At 45.9% G+C, this 21282-nt stretch overlaps 1 protein-coding gene across 5 annotated transcripts; it reads left to right on the forward strand.

Moving 5' to 3' along the window:
• Positions 1 to 1412: 1412 nt before the first annotated feature.
• On the forward strand, positions 1413 to 8532 carry LOC115324566. Of its 5 annotated transcripts, none has more exons than XM_040213493.3 (12): positions 1413 to 1706; positions 1790 to 1975; positions 2051 to 2227; positions 2489 to 2572; positions 2665 to 2733; positions 3237 to 3305; positions 6123 to 6218; positions 6291 to 6341; positions 6455 to 6493; positions 6570 to 6772; positions 7641 to 7797; positions 7869 to 8532. In XM_040213493.3, exons 2-12 carry the CDS (start codon positions 1792 to 1794, stop codon positions 7982 to 7984), a joined length of 1245 nt encoding a protein of 414 aa, XP_040069427.1. In that variant the 5' UTR covers positions 1413 to 1706; positions 1790 to 1791; the 3' UTR covers positions 7985 to 8532. The 5 variants fall into 5 exon arrangements, 4 of the variants coding, with proteins under 4 accessions (XP_040069427.1, XP_040069432.1, XP_042146952.1 ...); XM_040213498.3 differs by having other exon boundaries at positions 1415 to 1706; positions 6150 to 6218; XR_006077826.1 differs by lacking the exon at positions 7869 to 8532 and having other exon boundaries at positions 1415 to 1706; positions 6570 to 6982; positions 7641 to 7760.
• The last annotated feature ends 12750 nt before the right edge of the window (positions 8533 to 21282 follow it).

A 21282-nucleotide genomic window follows, 5' to 3' on the forward strand; every position in this document is an offset into this window, starting at 1 on the left:
CGAGCATCGTTCGGAAGACATGCTGGATCAAAAGGTCGTGACTTCAAGACCTTAAGGAGGGACGTTACAGCGGTCTGTGGAATATTCTCTTTGAGAGCCCAAGTCTTCAGTTCTGCAGCCAAATTACCAGATCCAGCAACTGGCTCCGTGTTTACGCAGCCAGAGAAAGTAGGCTTGGAATGAGGACTGTAACTCGCAAGAGCTGAGTAAGGCACACTATCCTCTATCTCCTCCGCATCCGAATACTCGATCTGTGCCACTTCTAAGGGCGTAATTGGTAGCCGAGCTGCTGCATCACCACCCTGAGCCACAGGTAGTCCCTCGTTGCTGCAATCTTGGCTGCCGCATGAATCTGAACTCAAAAGGGCAGAGACGCTGCCACTGCATGTGTGTGCTGCTGATGTACATGAGCCATTTTTGTCTATGGCATCCGTTAGCACAGGTAGTGTAACTTGCTGGAAGCAAGGGTGCCCAAAGTTTTCAAATATCTCCTTTGTTTTCTGTGAGGCTTTTTTGAGTGTGTAGGACTTTTCTTTGACTTTGGGCATGATTACCTGTGCATTAGAGATGATACGGGCGAAATACTCAAACTCCTTCAAATAACAAGACTAAACTAACTCCTCTAAATGGGCCGTCTGGTGAATGAAACTTGCCCGACACTGCCAGACGCATGCACAAAGCCTCCAGGAGGCTACAAACGAAAGCACAAACGAAATGAAGTTCCAGCCAGACGGGAACGGGCGAGGGCGGAAAAAACAAAGCGTGGTACGGATGATATGCGCGAAATAACGAAGCGGTTCAGAATGAGACTAAACTTTCCTAAAAATGGATACAAGTAGGCCGTTCAACTAGGTGAACCAAAGTTCCGAAACGCTATCCAACGTCCGTATTACCCCTTCTTACGAAGACACGAACGGATTGAATTTCGAGCTACACAAAAACAGACGGGGACGGAAAAAAACAACGTGGTATGAAAAGCAAGTACTAACCCGAAATGGACAACTCAAGCAGATGGTTCAACTAGACGAACAGTTCTTCTGTAAAATTGTCCGTCAGTACTGCGACATAAACACAATACTACTTAAAACAGAAATAAAAAAATTTCGTGACACCGTTGTATCGACACGCGACAGCAACAACGTGGACACGAAAGCAACAAACAAAAAAGAACAAATTCGAAACTCGGGTTGCCAGCCAAGGCGGGAGTGGTTAGACGGGATATGATTCAATAAGAATATTCTTCTCGCTACTTTTCTTGTTTGTTGTTCAAAATTGGGCACGATTATTTTACTGCTTGTTGACGAGCGTGTTGGCGTAAGCTGCAATTCAAGAAGTCAGCGCGTTATGCAACGCGTAGAGGGATGACGTTGACGATACGACCGTGCAGTGCGTGCAGTTATAATTTGTCTGTGGAGATTTGTTTAAATTTATGAGTCACCAAACTAATGTACGAATAAAACAAACGCTACCAATTTATTTATTTATTGATGTTTAACCCCGACGTCATGTACTTTTCAACTTTTCTAGGTGCCGCTAGTGTCACATATCCGTTAAAATCCATAGCCAACGAAATCCATCGATATTTGTGCATTGTCGGCTCTAGGAGCGCGTGGTTTGGACTCTGGTGTTACCACGACCAAGTTTTACGTTTTACTGTCGGTGAAAGCGACGGTACCGTGAAACCGCCGCCATTTCAGCAGCTCAAGGTAAATGTTTAGCTTTTGCATAACTTTTTAGATCCGGTTAGTGTTGATGACTTTCTCACATCAGTTTTTCTGTTCATTTTCAGGGATGTATGCAATTGTGGAATTTAGGCTAACCCAAGAGGTGGAGATCGTGCCTTGCACGTGGGTCACGGGAAACAACTGTTTATGGCCGAAGGTGTCCACCGATAAGGCTGTCAAGCTAGTGCGAAAGGGGGGGCCACCAGGACCAGGGTTTTCTGAGTTCGAGGTGACTGTGAAAGGACTATTCAGTGAGTATATTGCATCTCTTCATGCGTGCAGCAGTGTTCATTAATTGTAAGTATTTTTTTCTTATGTAACTACAGATTCCTACGAAGAAGGGCGATCTAAGTTGGAGCGGTCGCGGTTCACATCTGATCTCTCGGACGAGGAGATACGCCCAAAGCGTAGGAGATTTCGCCCCACACGCTGGAGCGAGTCCGACTCAAGCTCGGATGAATTCCCGGAAGCCCCGATGCCGCTCTGCGCACGGCAGAACTCGCGTAACGCTATTTGATTTTTATTTTGTTCTGCAGCTGACAGCCTTGTTGACCGTTGCAACTGTTTCTTAACCTTTAGCTTAGAATTCGAACCTGGCACTTGATAAGTCTAGGGTGTGTCGTCAGACGTACTTGATCTGTCGTTTTACGTAAACAATGTGCTTATATAGGGGGTTGGGGCACAACTGCATTTTTTATATTTTGGGAGATCAATTTGTACTTTTTTCATCTTACAATTTGAGGTTTTCTGGTCGCTTTTCACAGCCAGTAGCCAGAGACTGGAATCACAGAGTGCGAGCCCGGCAAGATCAATACACAGTGAAATGTCGCAAGCTGCACTAATGCGAGGTACAGTTTCTCCTGAAAACCACTTATATTGTTTTTCGCTTTTTGTATTCTAATGTTACCAATTCCCAACTTAATCAGACATCTCCAAACAGGTGCTAGTGGTTCGTCCCAGTCGTCTAGCACTTCGATAAACACGCTGGCTCCCAGTCCACAAGATAAAGGTAGCTATAGGGTGTTTTCACTGACGTAATTTCGTCCACCATTTTGTTGTTGTGAGCTGTCTGGCGTGTGCCAAACTCGAGCATTCCAAGGATTGACACGCCCCCTCAAATGCGTAGAGCACCGCTGACATCATCTCAACCGGTTACGATGTTATCCTTCAATGTAGTAAATTTGTGTGAAAAAACAAGCTAACAACAAAATGCCAAATTGACGTTATGTGCGAACAACCTATAATGTATGGCCATTTTACAAATGAGGGGCTATGCACATATTGCTGCAAGTTGAGGTGCAAAGCTTGCAGAACCAATTAACTTTAATTTCATTTCCGTGTGAGCGCTGAAGTTTTATATTTAATCAAATTTGGGCAAGCAAATATATGGAGCACCATGCCACCAAAAACAAGGTGGCTTTCTTCACATCTAGGAACCTAAATATGAGAAAAATCCATGTCACCATGTACCCTTCTTGCATGTAGCCCCTTCAATTGTCTTTATCTTCGCAGGTGCCTGTGGTTCGTTCCAGACACCTAAAACGTCAACAAGGACACCGGCTCCCAGTTCACGAAATAAAGGTACATTGCATGATCGTTTTACAAATAAAGAGCTACGCACACTAGCAGTGCAAATTCAAATGCAAAGCTTGCAAAAACAATCGCCATCTCTTTCATATCTTTCTGGGTGAAGTTTTATATTTACCGTAAAGTTCCGAAAGAACGCCCACCCAAAACTAAGAGATAAATGGTGAAAAACATGGGGTGGGCGAAGTTTCGGGCCAAGGGCCAAAAACTACAAAAAAAATGGCTGCATTTGACAGATCAGCGGTGCATACGCATTTATTGCTCACTCGTCATCGCTAAATCCATCGAACGACTCCTCGCTGTCGCTGTCAAAGACGAGTTGCACTACTTCGTCCACTATGCTCTCCCGAGCTTCGGGCCCCATCGCTGGTTCGTCGCTTACAGAGGCCAGGCGGTGGTTCAACTCCCCGTCTTCTGAGCCGTCGAGGCGTGTTGAGATGCCGCAGCGCTTGAACGACGTCAGGACGGCCTCCTCCGATAGAGATGCCCAAGCCTCGGACACGAAGCTGACGACATCCTGACGCGACGGCTTCTTGAGGTTCCCTTTGGCGGTGACAGCCCCTTCCCGCAAGAAGGAGGACCAACGATTCCTGAGAGCATCTTTGAAGGGCTTCATCCAGCACACGTCTGCTGGCTGGAGAATAGACGTGCACCCGCCAGGAATGAAGACAACGTCGGTTTCCTTCCCGTCGAGGGCCTCCCGCGCTGCCTCTGTCTTGTGAATGGGCGCCTGGTCCAAGACGAGCAGCCGCCTCACGTCGTCTTTGTTGGCACCCCACACCCTCCGCACCCATTCGAGGAAGACCGGCGTAGTCATCCATCCGTTCCTTGAACAGGTCACTCTCACATTTTCTGAAAGGAGCCGAGATTCGGTTTCATTCCAAACTCCGGCAAAGCCAACCACCAACAACCGGAGCAGCCGCAAACACGAAAGCATCGCCGCATCGCCGCGTAGTATTGACGGTATTGATGAAAAAACAAAACTTGTGACGAACCCATGCAGCGCCCTCTACTAGAAATGCACAAATACATGTGGAAGGCGCTTTTTATATCGTTCACAAAACAACGCTGTCCTAAAACTTTTTTTTTTTTTTTTATGCGAAAGGCGTGAGTGCATGTTTTCAACTTATTTTTATGCTGAAATTTGTTTGGGCAAACCAGAAGTAACATTGGCCGCACGCGGAAATTGAGACAATACCTGGGATTTGAAGTGCGAACAGTGCCCTTGGCGGGATCCGGCCCGTCGGTTCCTTGAGCACGATGAGAGCCGGGAGTTTGATGCCCGCAGCTGTTGCAGAGTGCAACCGTCAGTCCACGACGCGCACAGCCTGTGTTCACGATGCGGATGCTTGATTCGCCGGCAACGTTGTTTGTCCGCTTGGCTGGGCAGTCCATGCGTACCATGGTTTGGTCCATGTTGGCTATACTAAAGTTGGAGTAACTGTGCTCCAGGCGCAGGCTTCCCACAGCCCTCCGGAAGACGGAGATTGCGTCAGCGTAGTCAGCCGGCAGCTTCTGACTCTCGTTCGTCCCCACTCGCATCGACACATTGAAGCGGTCTTTCCAGCGGGCCAGGTAGTGGTTCGAAGCTTCGAAGTTGCCCAGGTTCATCTGAACCTCCAACTTGCGTGCGTGCTCTTGAAGGACGCGGTTGCTCACCGCTCGCCCTGCCGCCCGCTCGGTATCCAAGAAGTCCATGAGTGCTTCATCGAGCTCTTCGCTGAAGACCGGCCGTCCGTTGTTGATGGCTCTCTTGAATTTGTTTTTGCCGTGGCACTGCTGCAGAAGGGACTGGTAGTTGGTGCTCCATTCGCGAACACGTTTCCTGTCCAGCTCAAAATGTCTTGCAGTTTTGCTTACGTTGTCTCCATTCTTCTTGTGCCACTGGACAACTTCCACCTTTCTCTGGATGGTGTAGCTATTCCTCATGGTCGATGCTGGAAGCGAGGGCAGGTGAACAGCTGCGGGGCACGCAGAGGAATGACTGTCTACTAGTGTGGAGTTTGTTTGCTTGAGCTGTTTCTTCTTTTCCTTTGTACCCGGACGTCTTGAATGATTCACTTCTAGTTCGCCCTTATCTTATCAATCTAACCGGAAAAGATCTTCTCTTTTGTTAGAAATCGGGTCACTGGCGGTGTTTGCGGACGAGTCATCGGTTTTTCCAGAGGTATGTTCGCGGCGGGGGCTTCCCGGGCTTTCGAATGCGTCGAAGCTACTGCGATTTTTAGGGGGTGGGCGATGTTTGGGAACTTTATTAAAATATATATTTCGTCCAAAAAGGTGGGTGGGCGAGGTTTCGGGCGGGGGCGTTCTCTCGGAACTTTACGGTAATCAAATTTGAGCAAGCAAATGTATGGAGCACCATACCGCCAAAAACGAAGTGACTTCTCACATCTGGAAACTTTTCGGTAGGCTTTTAGCATATTAAATAAAGTGAACTCTCCAGAGGTGGATATTTTTTTGCCTGGAAGTTTTAGCGTGCGAGCCCTGCTCAAGGTATACATTGATTGTATGTTTTCCTTTCTGTTTTTTAAACAACAGATATGGGGGCAACAGGTTTCTGCGCTGTATGTTTTCCACTGTCGGAGGTCATATTCTGTTGATATTACATATGTAAATTTTTTTCCTACTTTTTTAGGCATGTTTTTTAATTTTGTATTCTGTGTCATTTGAGCTCTTGCATGTATGCATGGTGCACCCTCCTGTAGGCCCACGGGCTCTTGAAGGGCAGTTCAGAAGTACCAAATAAATAAATAACATAAATAAATATGAGAAGCAATCCAAGTCACCTTGTACCCTTATTGCATCTAGCGCCTGCAGTTGTCTTTATCTTCGTAGATGCCAGTGGTTTTTCAACCGCATCTCAAACATTGACAAGGATGTCGGCTCCCAGTCGATTAGATCAAGGTACTTTACTGCAGAATTGTGTTGCAGCTGCGTATTAAGATATTTTGTGTGTCCTTCATTAAATTTTTTCAGCACTGCAGGCTATGCAACACATGACGCCTAGCACCAGTGCTTCGACCTGCGGTAAGCTAATTTGATTTCAATTGTTTTTCTTTCACAGCATGGTTGCACAACTTTGAATAGTTTTGAAATGGCTAAGCTCTTGACTTTTTGCCATCTTTTTTTTTTCTTTTTAGCTGATCTGCGGGCCACTGCTAGGATCTTGAGTGCTGCTGGTAAGTAGGATGTTGTCTCCTGCCTGCACTAATTTTATTTGCCAATATTTATTTCAAGCCTTTTCTTTGCATGCAGAGTTTCAGCGACGGGTGCTGAATGGGATGAGCGTCATGAGGAGCCAGCAGACGGAGATAATGGACATGATTTCGACATTGCTACGAGCGCGTGAGAGTTTCGTTGTAGAGCCCAGCCAGCCGATCCTCGTTGATCCCCTCGACACTCCTGAAGCAATTGAGGTGTTTGATGGCGCTCTTGCAGATGCCACGAGTGAGGCTTTGGTAAGCAATTGCTGTTATCAATGCCTGCCCATACTCTAGTTTTTGTCACTTACTGAGGCAAGTATTGGTGTTTGCATTCTCTAGGCTTTGCTGTTATGTCTTATCCCTAGTGTGCAGCTAAGGTTAAGACATGCAGATAACAAATAAGCTAGGAGCAAGCTGTGATTTTAAATCGAGATGCATCGAAGGGGTGAGACTGCCTGTTCTCTGGTAAGCAACAAAGGTGTTTGTAATGGTGCTATACTTTAGCATTATTTCATGAGTGTAGAGCAAGCTCTGACTACTTCCGTATTTCTTCAAATGGCAACTCTGTCCCACAGTTCCAGATCTTAGAGCATGGGAAATGACTAATGAGATAGAACAATGACTAGGAGGTGTAAACAACTGCCCAAATAAAATAAAATTTGGGCCCTCACATTCATTCAATCTTTCTCAAGGTATCACCAGTTCACTCATACTGGCCTCGGAGATAAAGAGGGGGTGTGAATTGGCTAATTGTAAAGCCTAGCCCAGTTAATACAAGCTGTAAACCCATTCATGCTCAGGTTCTTTCTATCCAGCTAACCTTGAATGCCAAACATTTTTGGCTATACTTGCTTTCTGGGTATCGTAATGCTCCTTATGTCATGTCTTACGTTCCCCAGGCACCAGCCCCACGTTTTATGTGCTCAAACACGGCATTGGCATTTTGCATGGACAGTGAATTGAGGATTGCATTTTCTTATAACCAAGGTTATTGCCCCAAGATGAACCCTTTCCATGATATAAGTAGCTTTGGGGATAGCGTTTCACTGGTCAGAGTAAAACAGCGAAAACTGGCTATGTCTTGTTCGTATTAACTGTGTCGTGCTCTGTACGTTCCTTCCAGGTTGTGGAGCTGACCTCCCTTGGGGACCTGTCTATCAAAACAACTGTAAGGTCTATGCTTGCACACCTGATTAGTGACGAAGCTGCAGCCAAGTTCAGCATGGATGGGCGCAAAGGGAAGGTTTTCCGTAGCCTTAAGCTGTACAAATTGATCTTTGGTAAGTAGAAGTTTGCAACGCAATTCCCTGCCTTTTTAAGTTGTACTATAAGGGTCATCTATTGCTTTCAGCTGCTATAAAGCGGACAAAGCACTGCAAAGAGTCTACGAAAAAAGAGGTGGAAACGGAAGTCAAGGAGTGGCTTCGCCGCGCAAAGGAGAGGTGCACCACTTCTAAGGGAGAGTAGGCATCTACCTTCAAGTGTGAGAAAGGTGCCTCTGCCCTGGTTCTGATTGCAAATAAAAAACTATTTTGCTGTCTAACATCCTTGTTTCCTTCTAGCTTACGAAACATAAGGCCAACTGGCACTGCGACATCACTACGTAAAATGTAATCAAATGATTGCAAAATTACTTTAAAAAGTAGTACACATGCATCACAATTCATTTGATTACTTGTAGTCGAGAACATACAATACTGTTTTTCTTTTTACCGCACACAGTATCAGCTTGAAAGGAGCTTACAATTCTAAGGTTCTAGGCCTCTATTAATGGACCTTCGGACAACACTTGAAAAAAAAAAAACGAATTACCGATGTGTCCACCTCTTTTTTTCCCCGTCATACCTATTGAATGATCTTGGAGACCCCAGAAAGCATCTATTGCGCCCCTCAAACCCTTAGCAAATCCTAGAGGGCCCATCAGACTTTGCAGAAAATTGTGATGGGCCCCTATGGAACTTCAGGAAATACTGTGATGGGACCTCTTAAGACCTCAGGAAATCTTGAAGGGGCCATCAAATCTGTTAAAGAATCTTGGGGGGGGGGGGGGGGGGGGGGCCTCAAACCTATCTTCATTAGGGAAAGGTATATCCTCTGCACAAAAAGGTTCTGTTATGATAATCGTTTAGTGCAGAATGGGACCACTTTTAAGTAACTGTTTTTGAATGGTTTCCCAATACCTATTGGGATATGTTCGAACATCCACAAATGGACAGCCCTCGGACATCCATTTCTGTATATCCACAGGACGTCCACTATTAGTCCGAATTTGGACGTACGGAAACGGATGTCCAGTGTACGTCCGACGGACGTCCTTCCCTGGCAATGGATATTCGGCTCTTGTTCGGACGTCCGACGGACATACGTGGTTGCTTGGGGTCCTGTATAAATGTATGGGTCCTGTACATTTATACGAGTCCTGTATGAATGTATGGGTCCTGTATACATCTATGGGACCCATATCCAATAGGCTGGTAAAAATATTTATACAGGACCCATTAGAAATTTTATACAGGATTTTCCAATAGGGTAGACATCGCTAAACGCTCATTCTCCGCCCAAAGGTAGAGCTAGAGGTCACAACCAGATGCCAAAGTTTCAGCCCAATCCGATAACTTAATCAAAAGTTACAAGTGATTTTCTGAAAATTTCAATGGGAAAATGGAGCCCATCTTTGCCCGCTTTCGGTTTCTGGTGCCATAGAGCCCCATGTGTTTGAAAACACCGTCAGTCGCCATTTTCCCATTGAAATTTTCAGAAAATCACTAATAACTTTTGATTAAGTTATCGAATCGGGCTGAAACTTTGGCATCTGGCTGTGACCTCTAGCTCTACCTTTGGGCGGGGAATGAGCGTTCGGCGATGCCTAGTTTATTTTTGCGGTAAAAAAGACCGTGTAAACTTTCTTTTGTGACACCCTGTGTATGTATATATATACAGTCGAACCTCGATATAACGAACTTCAATGTAACGAAATCCTCGATTTAACGAAGTATTTTATTTTTCATAATTTCTTGCCCATAGACCCCATGTATTTTTAGTCCCTATGAAGTCTATTTTGCTGCTATTTCAATATAACGAAGCGCCATTTCCATAGAAGGCAATAAATAAATCAACTCTAAAAAACAACTTCGCAAAAAAATTGTGGTTAAAAAAAAAAATTATGCGCAAACGCGAGCGCTTGATAGGTTACTTCACGGGGACAGGCCTTCCAACGTTCCTAGGCTGCCCGAGGATGCGGCGCCGGTAGCGCCGGCGAGGCATGCGGCAAAGCGGATTTCGCGAGGCTGGCCAGAAAATGCCGAGCAAAAAGTTAACACGGCATAACAGCATCACCACTGACATTCACTGATCATCATAGTCCACTGTACCGCGTGTAGCGCGGGAGCCAACTTCAGCGGGGGAGCGACGTGCGACGTGATGGCGCGACCGCGCGACCGCACGGGCAGTGCCATCTAGGAGAAGACCGATTATCCCACACTACCGGGGAGACCGAGCCAGCGCGCTGCTGTTCCAGGCTCGAACGGGCTCCCTACTGACCCAGAGACGCAGATTTGAGCTCTATGGAGAAGACCCAAACTGCGGGCTCTGTGGCGGCGACGAGGAGACTGTCGAACACATCTTGGGACAACGCAGTGGCATCGACCAGAAAGGGCAAAGCGCGTTGCAGTGCGGTGTAGAACAGGCCCTTGGCTACGGAGAAGAGGCCGAGGAGGGCAGCGGTGACGACGGTGACCGTAAAAACCGCACGCATTCGACGGACGCAACAAAACGCCGCCTAGTGGCGTGGGAGCGACTTTGCCGCACCGCGAAACCCCCTGCCTAGAGCGGAACGCCTGAACAACCTCAACGACCTCAACAGTGCACATCAGAAGTGACTATTTTTTTATTTTATTTACGGTACCAGAGGCACTCCTCCTAGGAGCGCCCGCCCTGTTTTAAAAGGGTTTTGGTCCATCTGACTGACTGACTGACTGACTGATCGTCTTGCGAGCGTGATGTAAAGCAAAGGCGCAAGCACACTGTGGGCGCAAAGGGGCAAGTAAACTGTGCGGGCAAGAATGCTGTGTCGGTTGGAAACATTGGCACCGCCTAAACTAAACAGCTCTATTTTTCAACTGGGCGGTTCACTCACGTGCTTGCTGCCATAAGGAAACGTAAAGTTCTTTCTTTGGATGAGAAAGCAAACGTTTTGGACGCCACCCTGAAGAAACTGCCGAGATCACGAGCACTCGGGAAGTGCTCGACGCAATGGACATACTGAGGAGGTACACGGCGTCGCATGGGCAGCAAGATGCCGTGCAAGCGCTCTGGGCGCTCGAACGCCGTATGACGTATGACGCCGCCGACGCCGCTGCTACTGTCGGACAAGGCGCAAGCAAAACTCGCGGACTACTTTGCCCCTAAATAAATGTCATTTTCGGTGAGTTTTCATACCCGTAAAATGTTTCGGAATTTTTTTTTTTTTTTTTCGCATGCTAAAGCCAAATTTCGATTTAGCGAAATTTCAATGTAACGAAGTAAATTGCGAATTTTACCGACTTCATTACATCGAGGTTCAACTGTGTATATATATATATATATATATAAATATATATATAGCATACTCCTTCATTCACAAAATTTGTTTTGTGATACTAAACAAGCCTGCGGATAGTCCGCACCGTGTAAAATTTCAATGTGTATAGTTCGCGGTCTGCACTCCAGAAACGACGTTCGATGGGCGGAAACAAGACGGCGGACAAGAGTTTCGGGTCTCGACTTTTGAGCCTGCAGCGCTGCAACCATGCTGGCCGGAGAACACGCTCCCTGCCTGTCCCGGAGCGGTTTTCCCCATGGGATGGGGTCTGGGGACAACAGGCAGTCGTCGTCCCGAATCTGGTTGACCTTGGGAAAGTGGGTTTCGCCGTTTCGCGCGGTGCAATTGAAAGGAAAAAAAGAAAAAAAACAACATTGCAGGGTTCATTTTTCTTGTTATAATAGTTATTTTTAATCTTTTTTTTTTTTCTTTTTAGTAGAGCTGTGGGGCCTGCGTGGCATGGATGCCTCTGGTTCAATGTTAAGAACTAAAAAAAAACCAAAAAACTAGGAACAAATCAAAACAAACATAAGAGCGGTAGGCGCCGGCCCACTCGGCTGGCTCGGCTCGTATAGCGACGAAGCCCCGCGACGAGGGGATGCGAGACCGTGATTGTGAGTGGCAGGGTGGCCGTGATGCGAGTGGCTGGCCGTGAGTGTGAGCTCCTCATGAGTGTGAGTAGCCGTGATGGGGTCGTGAGTGGGACCTCTTCTTCATGAGCGTGAGTAGCCGACTCTGAAGAACCGTGATGTGAGTGGCTGGCCGTGAGTGGGACCTCCTCATGAGCGTGAGTAGCCATGATGGGGCCGTGAGCGGGACCCTCTCCTCATAAGTGTGAGTAGCCGTGATGGGGGCGACTCTGAGGGGCCATGATGTGAGTGACTGGCTGTGAGTGTGACCTCCTCATGAGTGTGAGTAGCTGTGATGGGGGCGAGTTTGAGGGAGCGTGATGTGATTGGCTATGAGTGTTTCGCATGGTTGAAGTCTGTGATGTGAAGGGCTGTGACTTTTGAACGGTGGTGTACTTTGTGATGTGATTGCAAATGGCTTTGATGGGCTTCCAATTTTTGTGATGTGATGGTGAGTGAGTGGGTCCTGTAATGCCGACCTATGGTCTCCGGTGACTGGTCGCAGCCAGTCCTTAAGCTGTGTTTCCTTTTCCACATCTTTGCAATATCTTTTGCCATACTTCGACCACTTCGAAGCCATTTTGCGCAATATACAATAGACACTAGACACGACGACCGCGACTGCCGACTTGCAAGATGGGCAAGGCGGCAAAACATTTGTGAATGGCTAGTAATTGTTTTGTACTTTGTGACGGACGGTAGCTTGCGCCAACTAACCGCAGCACCAAACGGTCATGCTGTTTTTCGTGTTTTTGACAACAAACGCGCTGTCAAGGAGCATGACGAACAATAAAATAACAATATTTGCGAAAAAAATCTCGAATAAGCCCGAAAAACGCGACAAGCGACTGGAAAAATCTACCAGCGACTCAGTGAAAAGAGAAGCCCAAATCCGCTTATAATAAGCGAAACTGGCCACCCTGGGCGGGACACTGCAGAGCCCAAAAATACCACTAGTACAGCGATATGTCTAACGGATGGCCGTATTTTTGGAAAAGAAATATGCGATTGAACACGGCCGACAAGACATGGGCTGTCACGATTCTCATTCCCTCTCCTCCTCGCTTCGTCCCGTCGAGCTGGTGAACCGAAGCGAGGAGAGGATAGGAGCAAGGCCACTTCCCCTCATTCTCAACTCTTCCAGGAGGTTCATGATGTCAGTCCTTGCTTGATGGTGCCCTTCTTTTTCAAAAATATGTCCATCCGTTTGAGACATTAGTTTACGAATAAGGGTCTGGAGGTCGTAACGTCCCGTTCAACGCTTCTGCGACATTAAGTCGTGAAATCCAAATTTCCGTTCAGTGCCCATCCCTTTGATGTATTACAATGCAATTATCCACAGAGCTCACATTTGGCAAAAATATTCAAGCCCTAACGGTTATAAACAAAACCGTGAGAAGTTGGAGCGACGCTCCTCATGATATTTCGGACATTGAATGAGAATGTGCAAGACGGAGCATTTCATCACATTCTTCAGACGTTGGAGCATCCTCAGCTCACAGAAGGAAGCCATGTGTGAGGTGAGTGTGGCCAATTCTCAGGCGACAAAGAACAACTTCATAAGAACGCTCTTTATGTCGGCAACTGGCCCATTCAGAAAGAACAGGTTTCACGCGGTGGAGTTTATTGTGGACTTCAGTATCCCATTCCTCCTGCCATTTCTTTTGAATCTACCTTTTCAATAATGACCTGTAATTCAGGTATGGGATGCAGGGAACTTCTGTGTCCATTTCTTGACATGTTCTGGCAGCTTTATCAGCCTCCTCATTACCGGCTATACTGACATGGCTAGGCACCCAACAAAAATGTATGGTGAAGTTGGAGTTTGTGGCCATTCAAATCATGTTATGTTGTTCCAGAATAAAAGCATTTTTTGATCTATCTAGGAATGCAAGTGCACGGAGTGCACCGAGAGAGAGACTGCGAAAATTACGCCAGTCTTGATAATCCTTTTGATAATAGTGTCCACAGCTCCCAGTAGGGCATATGACTCTGTCGAGAAAATAGTGGCTCGAGTGCTGAGCCGCTTTACAATCCTACAATCCTGCACTTCATTCCGTCCGTGTAAAACTGTGTAAGGTTTTTGTAGTTTTCGGTGATTTGGAAGAACTCTTGCCTAAGATTTACCGCTGGTACATTCTTCTCGTCATACTTGGAGAGAGAAAACTTTATCGGAATTAGTTTCATGTTCCAGGGTGCACCTGGGCTGGGCAGCGCTGCTACCGGACTTGATATATCTATGCAAAAGTATTGGCATCAGATTTAAGTCGCAGAGGGAAGGGAGGTATAACAGAAGGCTTGTTCTGGTAGGTCCTTTCATACCGCGTGTCCAGAAACACTTCGAGTGCAGGATGTCGAGGCATGGAACGAACTCTTAAGAGATATTGAAAGCCCAAGAACAGACGTCTTTTTCCCGGAGTATTAATTAGATTCAGCATAGAGACTGGAAACTGGAGAGGTTCGAAGAGCCTTCTTGCAGGTCGTAGTCCCAGGTGATGGACAGGATCCAAGATCCGAAAAAGAGACGGCCGAGCCGAGCCCGTACACCATGCAACCATAATCTAATTTCGATCGAACAAGGCACCGATACAAACGCAGCAGGCGTCTTCTGTCACAACCCCAGGACTAGTGAGAAAGAACTTTTAAAATATTCAATGCTAGCAGGAATTTCTTTTTTAGTTGCAAGATGTGACCACAGAAGCTAAGTTTCTTATAAAAAATAACCCCTAAAAATTTATGCTCAGGATGTATGTTTAGCGTCTGACCTCCCAAAATTAGAGAGGGTTCTGTAATGATAACCCTTCGAACAGAAAACAGAACACAGACTGTTTTTTCTGCTGAGAAACGGAAACCATTCTCGTCTGCCCAACCTGTCATTCCATTAAAGGGCAACTCCGGCCAAAACTCAAAATGAATTAAATTACTGGTATCGCTTTAGTGACACAAAATACGACCCCAGCCAAAATTTCACGTCCGTGGGACGCCGCATTCTCAACTAATGCCGATAACAAAAACGCGACCCGCCGCGAGCCGCTGCTCCTTAGCGGGCGGCCAGCGGGTTGCCGATCGCTAAAGCAACATTGGGCCGTGATGTCAACATCGTACTCCTTTTTTCCTCCGTTCCGGACGGGCGCACGGCGCAGCCGTCGCGCGCGCTTCTTTGTGCCGCTATCACCGCCACTTCGGCTTGTAATTGCGTGTTTAGCCGTTGCTTTTACCTGTAGCCCGTGTAGCTTCGGTAGAGCCTTTTGTTTATTTGCTTGTGAGGACTCCTAGACTCGTTTTAGCGAGCAACTCGGTGCGCCCAAGACTGCCCAGCTGTTCCTCGAAAGATGCCGAGTACAACTTGTAGCGCTGTGGGCTGCTCAAACAAGCCGCTGCGCAAGCCGGAGGTGCTCTTTCACAAGTTTCAAACTGATCAGAAATCGGAGAAGGTGTGGGTGAACGCTGTTCGACGAGTGGACTTTGGAAAGCCTTGGACGTCGACCCCCAGATCGAAGCTCTGCTCCGATCATTTTTCGCCGGAGAGTTACGAACGAAACCTACAGGTGTTGGTTGCTTGTGGCTTGTCAGCGAAGGGGTCGAGGCTTAAAAAGGATGCCGTGCCGTCGCTTCTTGCCTATCGTACATGTACAGAAAAGGTAAACATGATAGAAGTATCCTGATCAATAAATAAAACAGTCATTGTCCAGTGCAGTGTTGAAGATTGGGCATTCACGCTCCATTGAATGTCTGTTGAATGGGGAATGGTGGGCATGTAGAGTACAACCACTAACTAGCTCCAAACACTGAAGTTTGTAATGAAAAGGAAAACAATGTTCTGCTTTGCGTCACTGCTTGTTTACTACGCAATCTCGTGCATAGTATTCAGGTCCGTAACGACTACTAGCGAACAGCCGGCGCGTGAAGCTCATGCGATATAAACATTCGCAGTATTAACATTGCGCTTGTGAATACCACAAGGGACTTAAAAGAAATCGCGAAAGTTCGGATTTGTAAGTTACAACTTTCTAATTTGCCCGAGGTCGGCTGGAGGTAAATATAATATTTAAAAATGGAAAAAAAAATAAAAAAAAACACTTGCTTTAGTCAAAAGTTACGAAGGAGAACTTAAAATCTTATGTATTCTAATAAAAACAATTGTTGTAGGTGGGGGTGGGAATGCGGAAGGGAAAGCAAGTATTCTCACCTTGCTAACATTCTCTGTTTTCCTTTAAACTTTTGCTAGCTTTGAGAAGAAAATGACTGCCCAAAGAACTTTTCTTTTTTTTTAGTGCGGCAAGTTTTTTTTTTATTTGTACAAAGATTCACTACCTGGACGAACTTATCTGGTGAATTAGTGTCGTAGCTTACAAATTCAGCTTTTACACGCCTGTGGAAAAAATAACGAAAAAACAGACGTCTACAGCTTAACACGCGTCTGTTCGGTTGTCGCGGAACGCGCCGGAGAGCCTCAAAGCTTCGTGTCTGGGAATGACCCGCCGCGCGAAAGCGCCAGCACTGTGCGTCACTGGCAGCGCGGCGTAGAGCAACGCCGCTCCATCCACGGAGCCCCGATGACAATTTAGGCCTAGCGACGAGTGCGGGAGACCGCACGTACGCCGACAGCTGCCGAGTGCGGCACCGAACGAGTTCACTCGTTTTCCAGTCGCTAGCTTTTGGGTATACAAGCAACGAGTACGGCACGGCATAGCGCACGCGCGGCGGCGGCCGCCGAGTACGCCACCGAACGAGTTGACGGGTTTTCCAGTCGCTAGGTTTTGGGTATACGCACTAACTCTTGCTACATATGCTTAATGACTACCACGTATACAGAATTAAAACAAAATCAGCTTACCTTCTATCTTTAGACGGCTAGAGCAACAGAGGTAGGTGCCGCTAGGACTGCGTACTCGCTGAACGAGGACGATCTTGGCGTCACGTTCACATAGCGGCTGATTTCCAGTGTTGCCGGAACCTCGAGCGGCTAGTTTCGGTTTTGTCGGCCGCGCCCCAAACAAAACTTTGAGACGTCGATATCTTTAAAACTACGCACAATAACGAGAAAAAAATTACACCTTGCAATTCAGGGGCGCTAACTGCACTAAAAACAGCCATAATCCCAAAATCGAAAGTATGGACCGGAGTTGCCCTTTAATACCTAGTTGAACTTGGCATTCACAAATGGCTAAATTACAAGAAGAGCAGGAAATTGGTACATCATCAACATAAAGTGCATAGGAGAGAGATCGGGGAAGAACCTGTCTAAGAGAGTTCATTTTGATCAGAAACAAAATGACACTCTTGGGGAACATCATCCTGCTGGACAAACGTTTCAGAAAGTGTCGTGCCCAGCTTCACTTGGAACAAGCACTCATCGAGGAAGCTCTTGATAAGAGCTAGCATTTTCCCACGAATTCCGGCTGAAACTAAATCACTTAAAATTCCGTATCGCCATGTGGAATCTAATGCCTTGTCAATATAAAAGAACACCTATAAACATTGTTGTTTGCTTACAAAGGCATCCCCGACTGTTTTTTCTAAGCGAAAGGGGTGATCAACAGTTGATTGCCCCATCTGACACCCGCATTAGAATTTGTCGAAGAAGTTTTTCTGCTCTAAGAAAGACACCCATCTAGAGGTCACCATTCGTTCAAACGTTTTTCCAAAGGAATTGGTGAGTGCAATGGGCCTGTAGCTGGAAGGTAATGATGGATTCTTTCCAGTAGGAATCACAATTGCCATTTTCCAGAGAATGGGATAAACTCCACTGCTCCATACGCAGTTAAAAATATGTTAAAATGGTATCTAATGTTGCAGGATGTAAATGCTGAACCATACTGTAATGAATAAAGTCTGGACCAGGGGACAAACTCCTTCCCTTGACAAGGTTGATTATAAGCCTCTTTAGAAGCTCCAGTATATTTCTGAAGGAAAGGAAACACGAGCGAAGGACAAGTGCAGAGTTCACACTGTCTGTGTAACTAGCTTGCCTGTATTATTGCTTTAACATGGTTTTGAAAGGTGACTCACCTGTTGCGATGCAATACTGGTTTTCAATGGTCTTCTCTTTTTTTTTTTCAATTACGTCTTGGGATTGTCCCAACACTTCTTGAGCTGTGCCTCGTCCCGCTTGTAGAACCCTCGAGTGCTGTTGAACTTGATGGTCAGGGCAGCCCACGCCACCGCCTCTACCTTGGCCGTCGACTTATTTGTGCTTCTGCTTACTATCAGTTTGTATTTCGGCACTAGCTCCACGAGCAAGGCTTTCTTGTCCGAAGAAAAACTTCTTCGGCTTGTTTGATGCGTGGAAGAAAAACGACAAGAACTTGAGGAAAAAGAAGATACTGAAGAGTGAAAAAGCGAGGATACCAAGGAAGTAGTGCGAGCACAAAAGGCCGACAAAGTGCTCGTCGCATGTTGCCAGACAAGAATAACGAGGACGCAATGTGCAGTCAAAACAAGCCAAACATATGTTTGTTTAAACAAACACTCGCCTTCTCAGCTGCATACAGTTCCAAAACACTTTGCATGGCAATTGTTTTATAATCTACTTGTTCTAGAAACTCATTTCCGAGTTCAGACATAAAAATGTACTATAATCTTGACACCGGACATGCTCAGACTTTCCTCACACAATGAAGGTTTTCTATGTTTGCTCCTCTTGAAAGGAAAGGGCGAGGCACATTTCTGACATGAAATGGCGCCTTTCCTTAAGTGAGCCCATTTTCTTTTCTTACGCAAGGTAAGGAACAAGGAAAGGAAATTGGTGTTCCTGAATTCGGGAAAACTAGTACTGAAAAACCTCGAACGCGAGTGTAGGGCACCCTACATTTTTATATTGTCATAAAAAAGGAAACTTGGCAATTAAAAACACATTTGATGAAACGGCCGTCAGCAGTTCGATGAAACGGCGTTAAATGAAACGTCCCCTTTTCTTTGAAACAATGTTCAATGAAATGTCCGGAAACCATATATACTCACATCATTTGCCGAGCGCCCTCCATACCGAATGTGCTCGGCGTGTAACACGGCCCGAAAAAATATCAACGCTACTTTTATATGGTGCACGGGCAATGTTTATGAGGTTTCACTGGCTTATTGTCACAGTGCAGATCACGCTTCCCTGCACCTCGCCAGTCGGTGGGCACGCACTTCGTAACTCAAAAACGGTTGGTCCACCTGCTGCGCTGCGGCAAAGTAGACACATAGGCACATTTCATTGTCCAATTCTCATGCACTTTTGACGTCGTTTAAAAATTTTAGCATGCAGTTTGAACATGTATAGAGACATGTCATACATGTCTGCTCACACTGGATATCTCACAATAGCTTAAACATAACATGAGATAGCGTGCACGGGTATTGTCAGTGTAAGGTAGGACTCAGGCGAGCTGGCAGCTAAAAGGAGCAGACCTATAGAAGTTAATATCACTTCCACCTAACGACACCAATGTTCCCAAAGACCCGATTTTCGGGATCATCTTTAATCCTGGAGAGTAGGGTGAGTGAAGGACAGGACAACAGAAATCGGAGGTTTGTGTTGTCCTCTGTGTGTCCTTCACTCACACTCCACTCTCTAGGGTTGTAGATGACATTATTAAACCAGCTCGCCTGCATCCTCGATTTAAGTACGGGATCATACTGGCCCACACAAACAAAACGCAACCACTTACAATATTCACGTTTTTGATCTTGCCAATTTTGTCTCTTCTCCCTGTGATAAGCCACTGCCCCCCCTCCAATGAACCTTTTTAATAAAAGCCTTCTGCAAGCTGCCATTTTTTTTTTTCATGCGCTTCATTTGATTTCTGACAGATAGCATGCCTCAAGCACTTCTGTGTATATTGTTATATACAATTATTTCTCTCCTTGCGAAAGAGAGATAATTGTATTAACAGTATACATAGAAGTGCTAAGAGCATGTTATCAATTGGAAATTATGTTCTCCTTTATCCTTTCTCTGCATATCTACGTTCACCAAGGTTGGAGGCTATTCAAACAGGTAGACCAAAGCAGAAAATTATCACATTTCATATTATTGATAAACTCTGACCCGCTGCCGAACTTGCAGGCAGGTGTCTTCAACGCAGTCGAGGAACTCGTGCAGGACTACAATGAAACTCCTCGGGCCAGGACAGGCTTCAAGGGGACAAAATAACGTCAGCGATTGTGCACCTCTGCATTAGCACATGCTATACTCAGATAAAGAGCTACCCAGTGGAAGCGTAAGATGCCATGTTATTCTTATTTACCTAAAGCTCCAAAACCGATTTTAGTTTTGTGTGCCATATATATATATCTTTCTTTAATGTGTCTCAGAAAACAACTTACACTGTTTGTATATTTAGACATTGTGTGTTCGAAGTAGCTCTAATGAGTGGTTCGGGTGTTAGCAAAAAATGTCTCCGTCCAGCCGCCCCTAGCTCCCCACCTCTGCAACATGAAGTGCAATGATCGCATGCATTTGAGCGCAGGCTCAGCTGTGCAAGGTGCTTCGTGCACAAAACCAATTGCAGTCTGAAAGATCAATTAAATGTGCTCTGGCATTTCTTCTCACAGCACTGCACAAAAGCTTTTAAATAGATTATAAATGCAGTCACCGCGTGGGCATTTTTTTTTCAATTGCATTCCCCTTATCGAAACACTCTAGATATGTGAACCCTCGTCCTACAACCACTTGTTCCTAAAAGCAGCGTGTAGAGGAGGCTGTGCAATTCGACATTAAAGGCGTGCTAAATAGCGAGTTTGGAAGGTCATGTTTTCAGGAAACGATACCTGCATCGGGAGCTCGTGCTGGCACTTCGAAGCATGCTCGGAAGCACGTCTCTCAATATGGCCTACTAAAACTCCCTATTGAGTAAAAAGCTTGCGGTTCCAAAGTTCCGGTTAGCAAACGGATGCAAACCACGAGTGCCGACAAGAACGCTTCCGAGCATGTGCTTGAAGTTGACATGTTTCCAGACCAAAATCAATTGGAGCTGTGAACATAAACACTCGGTCACAGACAATCGAAAAATATACACGGCGTGTTTTCAAACTAAGAATAAGCTTGCTCCAGAACGAATGCCCTGGAAGCTTTGGAAAGCTTCCAGCTTTGTAGGGCCAGAAGCTCTGCTTTGGAAGCTTTAGAAAAGAGCTTCAAAAGCTGCATTTCCATCGCTTGAATGATAGCATAGTTGTGTTTGAACTACTGCAGAACAACACGGAATGGCCATCCAGAAACTTCAACCTTTTTTTAGTTATAAACATAAAAGCTTCATTGGCGTACAGACTGCGACACTATAAGTACGAACAAACAACAGCCGGCATTTATGCATTTCTATGAGGATTTAACGCCTGTCGTTGAAATAACTAGTGTGATTATGTGTTCTCACGGATTTAAAAGATTGATGTCCTGTTCATGCTGTGTCACGCAGTGTATGTCAATCACACTCATGTGAACTGGAACTGGAACATTCTCGTCAATTTTTATTTTCAGTTTCATTGAGCTTCAAGTCAGCTTATAAGCGAGCTCAGCAAAAGGTTTACGGCTCTTTTGTACGATGAGCACATCATTGCAGCAAGTGTTCTAGACC

The sequence above is a fragment of the Ixodes scapularis genome, unplaced genomic scaffold (genome assembly GCF_016920785.2).
Source record: "Ixodes scapularis isolate PalLabHiFi unplaced genomic scaffold, ASM1692078v2 PGA_scaffold1__304_contigs__length_218370807, whole genome shotgun sequence".
Lineage (NCBI taxonomy): Eukaryota > Metazoa > Arthropoda > Arachnida > Ixodida > Ixodidae > Ixodes > Ixodes scapularis.